The 14,584-nt window shown below is 40.1% G+C and overlaps 1 protein-coding gene and 1 long non-coding RNA gene across 2 annotated transcripts in view; one reads left to right on the forward strand and one right to left on the reverse strand.

Moving 5' to 3' along the window:
* PDE11A (phosphodiesterase 11A) overlaps positions 1-14,584 on the forward strand; it is a 414,214-nt gene that overhangs the window by 376,129 nt on the left and 23,501 nt on the right. The window contains exons 17-19 of the mRNA XM_060016528.1: positions 834-897; positions 6,972-7,046; positions 12,378-12,461. Coding sequence (XP_059872511.1) covers positions 834-897; positions 6,972-7,046; positions 12,378-12,461 — 223 coding nt within the window. The remainder of the gene's footprint in view (positions 1-833; positions 898-6,971; positions 7,047-12,377; positions 12,462-14,584) is intronic.
* The window catches only part of LOC132428534 (uncharacterized), a 111,461-nt gene that overhangs the window by 4,906 nt on the left and 91,971 nt on the right, over positions 1-14,584 (reverse strand). Inside the window, exon 3 of the long non-coding RNA XR_009520143.1 lies at positions 6,943-7,118. This is a non-coding gene — a long non-coding RNA (uncharacterized lncRNA). The remainder of the gene's footprint in view (positions 1-6,942; positions 7,119-14,584) is intronic.

Below are 14,584 nucleotides of genomic sequence, written 5' to 3' on the forward strand. Positions count from 1 at the left end.
ATATTTCCTGTACTTTCTTATGGGCTCAAATTAATGAAAGCTGTAGCTGAATATGTTTCTTCTTCGTAACGCTTATAAAATATGGTTGTAGCCAGGTAGTAAACTGGAGTCAAACTGTGTGGTTCTCCCCCGCAAATCTTAAATGCAGGAGACACATATACACTATTGATACTACGTATAAAATAGACAACTGATGGGACCATACTGTATAGCCCAGGGAACTCTACTTAATGCATTGTGGTGTCCTAAGTGGGAGGGGATATACGTATATGTATGGCTGATTCATTTTGCTGTGCAGTAGAAGCTAACACAACATTGTAAAGCAACTGTACTCCAATAAAAATTTTAAAAAAAGAAAGAAAGAAAATTCAGGAGCCCCTAATGGGGCATGTGGTTTGCCTTTTTGGTGTGGGTTTTCTTCTGTCCCTATCAATCAGTGATACATTGGTAAACAGGTTTATGACCTATGTATAGAGTATTATATACTGATTCCCTTGCTGAGAGTTAAAAATAAAAAGCATCGTCCATTACAAATTATTTTAAGCAGAGCTTGCTTGGTTCAGGTATAGAGAAAGCAGTGCTTGGCTTTCCTTGATCTGCCGCAGGCAAAACAAAAGGGCCACCGAGAGTGTGTGCGAGCTTTGTCTTCCGAAGTAGTGCGGCTGCATGATGGAGGTGCTAAACATGGGTCTGTCAGCAGTGCTGCCCTTGTTGAGGAAAAGAAGATGTAAGCTGGCCGGGTCCCATTTTATTTATGTATGTATCTAGGACGGGTTTGTTTAGGAATGCAACAAAAGATTATTCAGGCTGTTTTGTTTGGTTCTGTTTTTCAGATCAATGTTAATGACAGCCTGTGACCTTGGAGCCGTGACCAAACCGTGGGAGATCTCCAGACAGGCGAGTGGTGATTAATGACAGATCTCAGCCGAGGAGGGACTGGGGGGGGACAGTATTCCCAGAGCCCTGTCTACCAGGCACTGAAACCTGAGTCAATTTGCATCAGTATTAACGTGGTGTAAAAAATAGCACGAGGTTTAGGGCGACGGTTTATTGCCCAGCCTTTCTTTATCGTGCTTCCACTGAGAAATAATATTTCTGACTCTGTAAGATTTTTTTTAATGCACTAAATCCAAATAACACCTTGACCATTTCTTAAGGCAGGAGTTTCATACGTAGTGTTCTTGAATAGGTAACCGTGTTTTAGTACAAGGTCCAGTTTTTTACATCTGAAGAAAAAAAAAAAAAAACAAGGATAAAAAGGAATTTCTATTTTTCTTTTTCTTTAAAGTCTGTTTAGAGATCAGAGGGCTCTTTGGCCAAAATGTGTAGTATCTAATTTAATTTGTATCCCAAATTTAATGCCTTTACCACCTCTCTGGTTTCACTGCCCAAAAGTGTTAGTTCTAGAGCTACAATAGTTTTTAATCCCATAACTACCCAACTAAAGGTCCTTTATTACCTTGATAGTATTTGGTTAATAGCTCTTTTGGTTTTATGAGGCACCTACTGGATGGGCTGCGGGGTCTAAAATGATAACTTGGTATCCTGAGACTTGACATTTAAGGGAAAATAAGATACATTCATATAACAATAAAAAACTAATATTTATTGACTAAATAACCAATGTTAAATGACTGCTTTATAAGTATTATATCATTTAATCCTCAAAAATCCCCTGAGGTGGGTATTGTGACTGTAGTGGGCTGAATAATGGCAACCCAAAGATATCAGGTCCTAATCCCTGGAACCTGTAGATGGTTTTTCCTTAGAAGGAAAAAGGGTCTTTGCAGATGTGATTAAGTTAAGGACCACCTTTATCATTATCATCATCATTATCTGGATTACCCAGGTAGGCCTTAAATTCAATCACAAGTGTCCTTATAAGAGAGAGGCACAGGGAGGTGGCACATTCAGAAGAGGAGAAGGTGTGTGAAGACAAGGCAGAGATTGGAGTGATGTGGCCACAGGCAGAAGGATGCTGGCAGCCACCAGAAACTGAAAGAGGCAAAGTACAGATTCTCCCCTGGAGCCTCCAGAGGGAACATGGCCCTACCAACACCTTGATTTCTGTCCAGTGAAGTGATATTGAACTCCTGGCCTCCAGAACTTTGAGAGAATACATTTCTGTTGCTTTAAGCCACCAAATTTGTGGTAATTTATGACAGCACTAGGAAACTAATACAGTGATTATTCCGATTTCACCAATGGGAAAAATGAGGCTTAGAAAGGATACGTAGCCAGGCATATAGCTGGTAGGTGGTGGAGGAGGAATTCAAATCCTAGCAGATGAGATTCCAAAGCCTTCATTCTTAGTGTTTTATGCTTTCTTACACAGGAGGCACTAATCAGCATTTTTAAATGATGCAAGTGTGTTGGCAGAATGGGCTGTGTTATCACTAAGCTCAAAATCTCAGTGTTTTAAACTAACACATCACCTGGAGACATGTGCCTCTGGGCATGGCTGGCGCCTCTGTCCTCATCCTGGACTGGGGCTGAGGGAGCAGCTACTGTCTGGATCATTCCAGCAGAGGCCCGGGTGGGTCTTACACTGGAAGTTAAATGCTGTCCCCCTGCCTACAATTCATTGGCCAGAACTTGGTCACATGATCCCACCCAGCCAGGAAGTGCCCATCCTTCCATGTGCCCAGAAAGTAGAAAGCCAGAAATAGTTGGTGAAAACATACCACTGTTTGCCCTTCTAATCACCAAAAATGTGATTCACTCTCCTTCCTCCAGGCAAAATATACTCATCCCCCCACCCTCCAAGGGAGTTGACCCAAATATCCCATCAGTCGTGATATTAAGCTGGAAGTCCAGGATCTCTGGATGATATGTGCTAATCTCTACAGCAGGTCTGTAAAGATTAAACTAAAGATGAACTAAAGGCCCACACACACCCAAAATGCAGCATATAACACCCACTCCACAAAATACTCATTATGACAATCCCATTTAGAAAGGGAAGAGATGGCAATATTTGGCAGTTAGGGGTCCACAGCAATTCCAAAATCCCACTGGGCATTCTCTGGGAGGGCCTTCTACTCTGTGGTAGGCCCTGATTCTCAGGGAGATGCTGCCCAATTCAATATTTTCCATGGCCTTTAGATCCACCCTAGGAAATTATTCCTTTTCCATTATCCTCCTTGGCTAGATTCAAAGGCCAAGCAGCTTTCTCAGCCTGCTTCCCCCCTAAAGAAGTTTGAAGACCCAAGGCTTGTTTTAAGTTTTAAATAGTCAAAGGCTTGTGGGGGTTTTTGGCACATTTAGTCACCTTCTTAGGTCTTTGATTCCAGTCACTTCCATTTGCTAATAACACATCCACAGTTAGATTCTATACAACCTTCTTAGATCTACTGTATTTCTTTGCTTCCCTATATTCAGGAACAAGGAAATACAGCATGCATACATCTTTCTTCCTCTCTCAACAGTTAATTCCTAGTATTGGGGGCCTAGTATTTGGCCCCAGTGAGGAAACCATGTAGTTCAATCATTTTTCTGGGCCATTTTGTCTAACTAAAAGGATGTTGTGTGTGCCACCTAATTCATTCATAGTTGCTAACTATGTGTTACTGGCCACATCTTCCATTTGATTCTTGTTGCAAGGCTGAGTCTTGATCAGCCTTTGTCATTCAAAGTGTATCTCAATTTTTATTTTCACAGTTTGGGATTAAGAAGCAGCTTCATATTCTATCCCTACAAGATCCTGAATTTGTAACTTTCTCTATTCCCTTTCATTCCTAGTTATAGACCTGCCAACCCTTTTCTGAGCTCACTTCTTACAATACCTAGCAAAACAGTCAACAGCAACCATCACATGCTATTAACTTTGTTTTCCAGTCTCTTCCCCTAAGGCTATAAATTCATTGGGTACACTGTTTGCTTTATTTCCATGAGAACTGTACAAAATATTTTGCCACTGTGTAACATGGGTCATCATCCTCATAGCTTCTAACAACCTCACTGTTTCACAAATACCTGGCCCCCAAGCCGATGCCACATATCTTAGGGTCTTTCTTTCTTTTCTTCCTTCCTTTCCCTTTCTCTCTCCCTTCCTTCCCTTCCTTTCTGTTTAATAGCACTACCTCACTTCCATACCAATTTTTGTTAGTCAAGGCTAAGCTAGGCTTTGCTGCAGTAACAAATATAATCTCAAGTTTTAGTTGCTTAGCACAAATGAAAGTTTATGTCTTTCTCACATCACAGTTCAGTGCAGGTGGTGCAGTGTTCCTATAGACTCTCCTCCAACGAATAGCTCTCTTCCAGTGCCTTGGTTTTCGTTTTAGTATGACATGCTTGAAGTTACATAAAGCAGGTTATGGTGAAGGATTTGTGTGGTTACATTGCTTATTTCTACATCTCTGCCCACCCTTCCCTTCCCCAGTGTGGAAAGGCCTCCCTTACAGTACAGTTTGGGAATAAACTGAAGAGAATATGTAAGTGGCTCTTCCAGGTAGTGGGGAAAAGTGTAGTATTGAGAGTGGCCCCTGTGATAGGGGTGGAAGGTAGTGGAGAGTAGGAGAAAGTTAGGGGAACTGGAGGAAAAATAAAGAAGATTAGAAAGGGGGTAGATGAGGGATGATCTGCCAGGGCCTTCAGAACCCCAGTGAAATGCATGTCACAAGGAAAGGAGCAGCAGCCCATGTGGGAGCCAGAAAGTGACCAAAGTACTTGAAAGGAAAAAAGTTTCCATATTGAGATTATAGAATGAAGAGGCCCAATGGCCACTTGTAGGTGGTCTTCTTGGTCACTGATATAAATATTATTTTATTTTTAGGATTTGAACTTCTGCCGACCAGTGCAGAAACTCATGAGGTCAGGGAAATAAAACACAAAACCATCTTTTTCCAAATGTTTCCATCAGAAATCTTGTCACGACTCTAAACTGTAGATCTCATTTGTGTTTGTATCTGAATTGAATAAGTTAGGTATTTTCAAAACCTTACTGACTTCTAATAGGATTTTAGGAAACAGTTAGACAAAAACAATAGAAACTTATTTTAAGAATAGAAATATATTTCCAATTTCCTGGATGTTGATTTTTTTTAATTCCCTTTCAAAATGTGTTTTCATTGGTGTCTATTTCACTTTGCCTTCCTCACACACATGACTCTAAGCATGTGGGTTTCCCCAGTCAGCCCCCAAGGCCTGATTAGCATCTCAATTTCCTTTTTTAATAAAAAATTCAATCAGGAGCCACTTAATAGTCCTGATTGGGATTTTAAGTACAAATGAAACAGTGGTACAATTTGATCTGTGAAAGAAGCTCAGGGGAAATACCCAAGACCACTTTGGAAAGCTCAAGGAAAAGGATTTTGTTTTAATTTCTTTGCTTTCCAGGGGCTACTGACCTCTGCAGGACTCCCACCTCGGGGTGACCTCATATGCACACTTGCATTCTTTAGTGCAAAAGATCCACCTCAGAGGATTCTGAGGGAGAGTTATGGGAACTGAATAATGAGGCCAGGTCCTTGGGGGACCATTTCTTCTCAAAAGGAAGGCCAGAGACCAATGAGAGAGGCCTGGAGCGCTAAGTGAAAGGCAGTGGCAGAGACTGGAGAGAGACAAGTGAACCAGGTCCTAGAAAGACCGAGTCAGTTCCAACTGGTTTTATGCTGTTGAATTTTTAAAATGTTTAAAATCTGAACTGGCCATTCTATTTTTTAATAAATGACTGCATACTTGCTATTCTCAGATGTGTGTGTGGGTGTTAGAGGTTGTTGTTAAGTTTTGGCAATGGTTACCATTTATGGTTGACAAATCTCCTGAGAGATATACTTTAGGTAAATTATCTTGATTCTCTGCACTTGACCAAAATTAAACCACTCTAACCTTTGCCAGACCTAAAAACCTCATCTTTACAAGAGCCTGGAATAGAGAAAAATTAGTCTGGGGATCCAGATCTTCTTGCCATCAAGTTGTCTGGTATTTCTTTTCTGCTCTTCCAATATTTTGTAATCCAGCTAGTTCACCTCAGAGATATCCTAGATGTACATCATAGTGTTGTTGAAAACGCCCGTTCAGCACTTATCTGTTACATCAGTTTGCTTCCCATAAAACTATCAGTAGAAGCACAAGGCTTGGAGAAGAAGAAAATCTCTGTAAGCTTGACCATGATCAGTAGCTTCTGACCATCCACACTAATTGATGAAAAGTAGAAAAATATGTGTCCTTACTTTGGAAAAAATCTCTGTGGTTTGGGGTAGAACAGCCATTCCATTGTGCTGTACCAGCTAGAACCCACCATAAATAAACACTGTTATTTAGTACATGGATTGAGACAGCCTGAAGACCAAATCACATTCTTCAGACTATATCATAACATACTGTAAAAGTCTGGTATGAACAGTGAATCTAGCATTAGTTCTGCCCCTTGACTGATGGCTACTGTAGGAAGTAAGGGGTGGGCCCTGGGTGTACCCGTTCCAGAGTGCACATAAATACTGGTAGGGTGACGTGGTTAAGGAGTTTTTGTGATGGCAAGATGAAACCAAACTAAAATACAGGTATGTGACAGTAAAGAATCTGCACAGAAACAACCGAAAGTTGGCTGAATTATTATTACAAATATAGTATAATATATTATAATAACATCAGTTATTATTAGATTATTATTTGCTTCATTTTTCTGGATAAGAACATTTCCTGCTTTGAAGGTGGGAACCTTGTGCCTCATGTGTATATATAAGCTCTACCGTCAGAGATGGTCTATCGGCATGTGTTTAAGGATACATTGCAACTGTACTTCAATTCTATTTCAACAAAAATAAATAAAAAAGCATTGCACAAGTTCTTCTGATTAAAAGGAAATCAGTTTCATTGATTAAATTCTATAATACCTTCAAACACAAAAGATTAAGCTTTTTAAATGATTGTCTGTCTTGAAGATAGCTACCATACACATAAGCCAGAAATAACTTGTGTCTCGTGATGAATTACACATACCTGTCAATTTAAATATTTCTGTGTTTCAGGTGGCTGAACTTGTAACCAGCGAGTTCTTTGAACAAGGAGATCGGGAGAGAGCAGAACTCAAACTCACTCCTTCAGTAAGTTCTTCTTTTTCTTATGACGTATTTACCCTTTCAAATGACATTTTCAAAAATAACTTCAAATCGCACCTTGAAAATGGGAAAGACAGAGAATGGATTTAAGGAATCACTCTTTAAAGCTTTAATTGAACTTAGATGCTAAACACTTATTCCCAGGTTTCTGATTAACAGGGCTGATCTACTTAACAAGCATTTCCTGTACTCCCACAGTGGGAGAAGTAGGCGCAAGGGAGGATCGCAGAGTAGTATTTGAATAACACAAAGCCTAGGGCTGGCATTTCATATGTAATCAGTGGCTACTTTGAAACAGAAATACAGAAAAAAATTAAAGGCAAGCAAGCTGTCCAGGCTTGATGGGCTAGAACAGGCAGGTGCAGTAAATAATGGATATTCTGGATTTTACTTTCCAATTTTGAACTTTCCAAAATCCCAAAAGCAAATCAAGTCTCTGTTTCTTTTCCTTTTTTTGCGAAATGAAAAGTTGCATCTGGGGAACTAAGTTCTGCTGATTGAAATGCTATTTAGATTGGATTCATCCATTCAATTATTATTTGAGAATGCTTACTGTAGGCTAAGGATGATTCTGTTTTTACTAATCAGGAGACAAAGACATAAATGCCTCAGTCACCACCCTCAAGGAGAGGGCGGCCTCTTTATTCTTAATGAATGGGTAGCTTCAAACCACCCAACGACTCAAAGAATGGTCCAGGGTATTCTAAAGCCTGCCACAGCACAGAAGATTCATTGCAGCTCAAGGAATGTGTTAATGGTCAAGAATGTCTGTTTATGAGGATTCAAATCCACTCAGTTTTGAATATTTGGCTTTATTTATAAGATCTTCAAGTTTTAAAACACCTTTCTTTGCTGACATTTAAAGACAAGGAAGAGCAGCAGAACTAGCGCCTAGCTTAAAGAACTCACAGACTTACTAATTTTGACTATTCTTTATTTGTTGTTTACCTACAAAGGTCAGAAAGACTACATAAGTTAAAACACCCATCAATTATTTTAGTTTCCAAAGCAATATCTATTTATACTGTTTTCAACACATTCCTTTGTTCTTCTTTGGTGATGTCACCAAATTTGGTTACAAAATACAGATACTAGATTGGGATACATAGTTAACGTGTAAAACGTAGCACAACTCAAATTTCTGTCAACTACATGTATATCTATTTTCAAATAAAAGCTTTTCTCCTCTTTAAAAAACTGTTTCAGAGGCCTCCTCTGAAGGGTTTACAATGCAGCAAAACCACAGGTTATTTAATTAAATGAAAAAAATGAGAGTCAGGGCTTCCCTGGTGGCACAGTGGTTGAGAGTCCGCCTGCCAATGCAGGGGAAACGGGTTCATGACCCGGTCTGGGAGGATCCCGCATGCCGCGGAGCGGCTGGGCCCGTGGGCCATGGCCGCTGGGCCTGCGCGTCCGGAGCCTGTGCTCCACAACAGGAGAGGCCACAGCAGTGAGAGGCCCGTGTACCACAAAAAAAAAAAAAAAAAAAAAAAAAAAAATGAGTCAATTGACAGCATTGGCAAGCTGGCGGGTGCAGTGGTGCAGCACTAAGGAATTTTTGTAGTCTCAGGTAGGGGTTTTTCTGGAGACATAAATGAAATTAATTTTGTGGTGGATACATAGCTGTAAGTGCTGCTCTCTCCCCACAAAAGCCTACTTAACACGGCTGATGACTATCTCCTCAGGCCTAACTGCTGTGGCAGGGCTATCCCACATTAGTGCTTTTCCAGAAATGTCTGGAAATGCACACACTCAGATTGGACACCTGCTGTGCCCATTATTCCATGATATTTAGGAATAAAATTGTCCAAGAGCCCTTTCAGGTGTCATAGTCCTAAAGGTCACCAGAGTAACTTCATGAAGACAAAGGCTAATGTGGGCAACATCCAGATTAATACTGGAAGCAGTGAGCCAGTTAACAGCACATGCTTGAACACCTTCAAGTATCAGGCATGAAGCTGGACACAGTGCATCCAGCCATGAGCAAGGCACCATCTTCCCTGCCCTCAAGAAGCTTGTCAACTGCTGGGCAATATAGACATTAAATAAATAATCACCAATAATCAATTACAAGATGCAAAATTCTGTTAAGGGAAAACACAGGACAAAGTGGTATCTCACATACTCATCAAACATTTGTTAATAAGTGACTAGTCCAGAAATGACCCCTTACAGTTATGGTCAACTGATTTTTGCCAAAGGTGCCAAGATAATGCAATGGGGGAAAAATAATCTTTTCACCAAATGGCACAGGGACAACGGGATATCACATGCAAATGAAGATGGACCCTATCTCTCACCATAGCCTAAATGACCTAAATTTTAGAGCTAAAACTATAAAACTCTTAGAAGAAAGCAAGATATAAATTTTCTGGATTGGATTTGGCAATGGTGTCTTAGATATGATACCAAAAGCACAACAAACAAAAGATAAAATAGAGAAATTGGATGTCATCAAAACTTAAAACTTTGTGTGTTGAAGGACACTATCAAGAAAGTGAAAAGACAACTCACAGAATGGGAAAAATTATTTACAAAGCATATATCTGATATGGGCCTAGTATCTAGAATATATAACAACTATTGCAACTCAACAATAGAAAGACAACCCAATTTTTTAAATGCATAAAGGATCTGAATAAACATTCCCCTAAAGAACATATATAAATGGCCAATAAGCACATGAAAAAAAAATGTTCAAAATCATTAGTCATCAGGGAAATACAAATCAAAACCACACTGAGATACCACTTCACACCCACTAAGATGACTATAATCAAAAAGACAATAACAAGAGTTGGCAAGGATGTGGAGAAATTGGAACTTTTTGTACATTGCTGGTGGGAATATAAATGATGCAGCTGCTTTGGAAAACAGTTTGGCAGTTCCTCAAAACATTAAACATTAGAGTTACCATGTGGCCAGCAATTCTACCTCTAGGTATAGCCCCAAGAGAAATGAAAACATACATCCACACAAAAACTTGAATGTTTGTTGTAGCATTATATATAATATCCAAAAAGTAAAAACAACCCAAATGTCCATCTACTGATGAGTGGATAAATAAAATATGGTATACAATAATGATACAAGGGAATATCATTTGGCAATAAAAATGATTGAAGTGCTGATGCATGCTTACAGGGGTGAACCTTGAAAACATTATGCTAGGCGAAAGAAGCTGGTCACAAAATACCACATATCATATGATTCTATTTACATGAAATGTGCAGAACAGGAAAATCCATAGAGGTAGAGAGTGAATTAGTGGCTGCCTATGGCTTGGGGGGTTTGAGGAAGAATGAAGAGCGACTACTAATTGATATGTGATTTTTTTTCCCTTGGGGTGATAAAAATGTTCTAAAATTGACTGTGGTTGGACTTCCCTGGTGGCACAGTGGTTAAGAATCCACCTGCCAATGCAGGGGACACAGGTTTGAGCCCTGGTCCTGGAAGATCTCACATACCGCAGAGCAGCTAAGCCCATGCGCCACAAGTACCGAGCCTGCGCTCTAGAGCCTGCGAGCCACAACTACTGAGGCCGTGTGCCACAACTACTGAAGCCCGCGCGCCTAGAGCCCGTGCTCCACAACAAGAGAAGCCACCGCAATGAGAAGCCTGTGCACTGCAACGAAGAGCAGCCTCCACTTGCTGCAACTAGAGAAAGCCCGCGGGCAGCAATGAAGACTCAACACAGCCAAAAATAAAAATAAATAAATAAATTTATTTAAAATAAATTGTGGTAATGGTTGCACAGCTAATTGTGAATATACTAAAAACCAGTGAATTAAAAACAAAATAACTATATACTATGCACCAGAAACAGTCATTAAATAAATTTAAAAATCTCAGATAACAATGAGAGCTAGAGAGGATAAAACAGAGTAATATTTTTTATTTTTATTTATTTTTTATTTATTTATTTATTTTTTTTGCGGTACGCAGGCCTCTCACTATTGTGGCCTCTCCCGTTGTGGAGCACAGACTCCGGACGCAGAGGCTCAGCGGCCATGGCTCACGGGCCCAGCCGCTCTGCGGCATGTGGGATCCTCCCGGACCGGAGCACGAACCCGTTTCCCCTGCATCGGCAGGCGGACTCTCAACCACTGCGCCACCGGGGAAGCCCCAGAGTAATGTTTTTTAAAGGAACATTTTGGACCAAGATTCATGCAGTTCACAAGAACTAGCCCTTCCTCCAGCATATTTCAGAGTCTTCTCCAAATGCCTAGTCCTCCTTCCTGATATTTACGTTTCACATTACAATCAAGGATGAACAGAGCCCGTAGGAGACGGTGACCTCCTCTCTAATTTGGAGGTATTTTCCTCAGCGGCGCCCTTCTATCTTCTGTGACCTCAGCGGCTAGTGATTTGGGCCCCACCCACTCCCACCCTTGTTCCTAAGTCTGAAGGATGCAGGATTTCTCAACATATCTGAACCAAGGAGATGTTGTGAATCTGCCCTCACAACCTATGTGAATGCCAAAATGATGTGGATGCCACATTTTATTTAGAAAAAAGATGAAACCTACTGTAAGACCATAGGCAGGGCAGGGTTGTTTCTTAGACCCTGGCCTTACTCCTTAGGAATAAAGGGAGGGACAGTCTCACTGGCGTAGAACAGGCAGTGTTTGTCCGAGGACTCTATCTCAGCCATCCAATTCCAACTGATTGTCTTTCTTTTTATGTCTGCCCAACGGAATATGTCACTTCTTTTTCTCTAAGTTTTCTAAACATTATAATATCATAACGTTTAAAGGCTGGGAATGAGGAGAGAATGGGTACCTGCCCCCATCATCCATCCAGTGATAGATAAAAATTTAGGAATTTATTCATGACAGGACCTTATTGAGAAACACAAAATTGTCCCCACCCTGAAAAATTAATACAAATAATTTCTATTTAAAGTGAAATTGCTCTTAAGGATCTTTTCCGATCTATCCCACCCTCTCTCGCTATAAAAATAAAAGCCTGCACTATTTTTGTAGCAAAAAAAAAATCTCCCCTTCCTTTGACTTGTACCCAATTCCCAGTGACCTGATGACTTGATTTAGTGGCAGTTACCTATAACTGAAGACAGATTTTGGCCCCAAGGAGTTGCATGCTATAAAGTTCAAATAAATTCATTTACAAATCTCATAAAAAGAGGTGAAAATACTTTATTTCTCATCATAGATAAAGGAAAAGAAAGTACGTGTAAAGATTGTCATTTGTGAAGTGTTCAGTTGGTAAAAATCGGATCATTGTGACAAAGTGTTTGACAAAGCGCCTGTAAAAGACTCCAGTGTAATAAAGCAAGGTTCTCCTCCCCCATTCTAGGCTATTTTTGATCGGAACCGGAAGGATGAGCTGCCTCGGTTGCAATTGGAGTGGATCGATAGCATCTGTATGCCTTTGTATCAGGTAATCATGACTTGGGAGGGTCTGTGTGTCCTGACCGAGCCAGGAAAGAAGAGTGTGTATACCGCACTTTCAGAAGTATTAGTTTTAGGACACCCTTCCAGGGTATGTGTGTTGCCTAAAAAGGTTGCAGTTTATCTTTTCTCAGATTTCTGATCGGTCCCCTGGGAAGATGTGGTACTCGGAGGCCAGAGACCTGAGTTCTTCCTGGGCCTCAACTCCCTCATCTATAAACCAAGGACAGTAATATTTTATCTCAGTATTTCCCAAACTGTGCCCCATGGGACATAAGTATCCACCCATAACTTTTCAGAAAAAGCTCTCAGGCCCAATAATTAGGGAACCTCTCCTGCACATTAAAATACTGAAGGCTCGGAGAAGTCCTTTGGAAAAGAAACACGTTTAACCTTGATTAATTCTGAATTTCTCAAACATTTGACCACAGAAATCTCATTCAGTTTTTTTACGTTTTTCTTTTACTTTTATTAATATCATGTTAGACATGAGAGTTCCATGGTTTTCTGCTCTGACCCCATGGTCTGGGCCACAGGGTTTTGAAAAGCCCCTTCCATCTTGCGCCTCTGTCTGAGATGCATGACAAACGGCAACCACTGAACCCTGAGCAAGGCGCAGTCCCTGTTTCCAGCCCTGCTGCGTGAGTTTGGGACCCTGCTCCTGGCAAGGAGACTAGTGTCATCAGCTTTGAATGTTCACACTCCACTTTTTGAGTAGAATTAGGGCTGACATGGGTTAACACTCACAGTTTAGTGTGCATTGGCTTTTAATTCTGCTTCTAAGTATTTGCTTTCATGTGTAAAACCTGGCCAGTTCTTTACCCCCTACCTACCTCAATCAGACTGAGCTGCTGTTTTAACTTCAAAGTGAGAAACACATGCAGGGAAAGCAAAACGGCTTCATTCCTCACTCTGTCTAACTCCATTAAAAACACAGTATTGTTTTTTAAGGACCTCACAACCATTAAGTTTGAGGCTTATCTACCACTTCACTTTCAGCATTTTTAGGGACTGCTGAGCCCTGTCACATTACTCTAAAAAAAATAAAAGTAAAAAATAAAAAAACCTAGAATACTGTCTTGAAGATGGAAATGTAATTTTTAATGACTATAAGCAACAAAAGTAAGTTCTTATTTGTATTATATTATCCATTAAATACATGACAGCATAAAATCAGACAAGTGAAGCTTTAAAAGAATCTAGAATAGATTCTTTTAGTTATACATGGAACATAATGCTCTTTTATTTAATAATGAAAGTTTGGATGAAAAATCAAGAATGATGTCTACGATATTATAAGAGGATCCTCAACTCTCTTTTGTCCCATCTGCATCTCCCACCCTCACTCCTCTGGTGTCTCTGAATAAGCTGGGTCCCCATGTGTAAGGCACATCACTGTTGTGTCAGGTATACCTTGCTTTGCTAAATTGACCTTGACCACCCATGTTGAATTATTTTTTAACATTATTCATTTTGCTGTGCACACTTAGGCCATAAATGAGATGAATTCTTGAAATTAATAAATTCCTTTTACTGTGGGTAAAGCTTAGGAGGATGAAGACATGTATTTGTGGGGCTGATAAATTTTTGGTATTAGTCTGAAAAGCTACTTTGGAATGAACCCAACTCCACACACCCTTCCTATGTGATTAGTTACAGTAAATGCTGGAAAGGACTCTCGTGTGCTTTTCCATGTTAATTTAAGTGTTTCATTACTGGTTCACAATCATTTGGGCTTACCTTTATACTTCCCATTAAATACTTTGAAATCTTCAGGTTAAAAAGGAAGTTACTTGAATTTCAAATGAAAATAGCAGCTTCCAGAATTTAAGGAGTAATATTAACCCATCATATTATCATTCTTGATTTTTCACATCTGTTTTACTTTACTCCCTATCTGTGACATTAGCTACACCTGCTATTTTTAGCCACAGGAAATTGACATATAGAAAGCTTAAGTGACACTGCCACCAAATTCGCTTTGTCCTACTCATCTGTGGCCTTGGTTTTGATGTAATGGCCTTTCTACTGCCTCACTTCACCTCTGCTGGATATTGTCCCACAATCTTTTCTTATTTAACTGGGGAAAGTCATGGCATTTAAAGAGGAATG

This window comes from Delphinus delphis, chromosome 7 (genome assembly GCF_949987515.2).
Source record: "Delphinus delphis chromosome 7, mDelDel1.2, whole genome shotgun sequence".
NCBI lineage: Eukaryota > Metazoa > Chordata > Mammalia > Artiodactyla > Delphinidae > Delphinus > Delphinus delphis.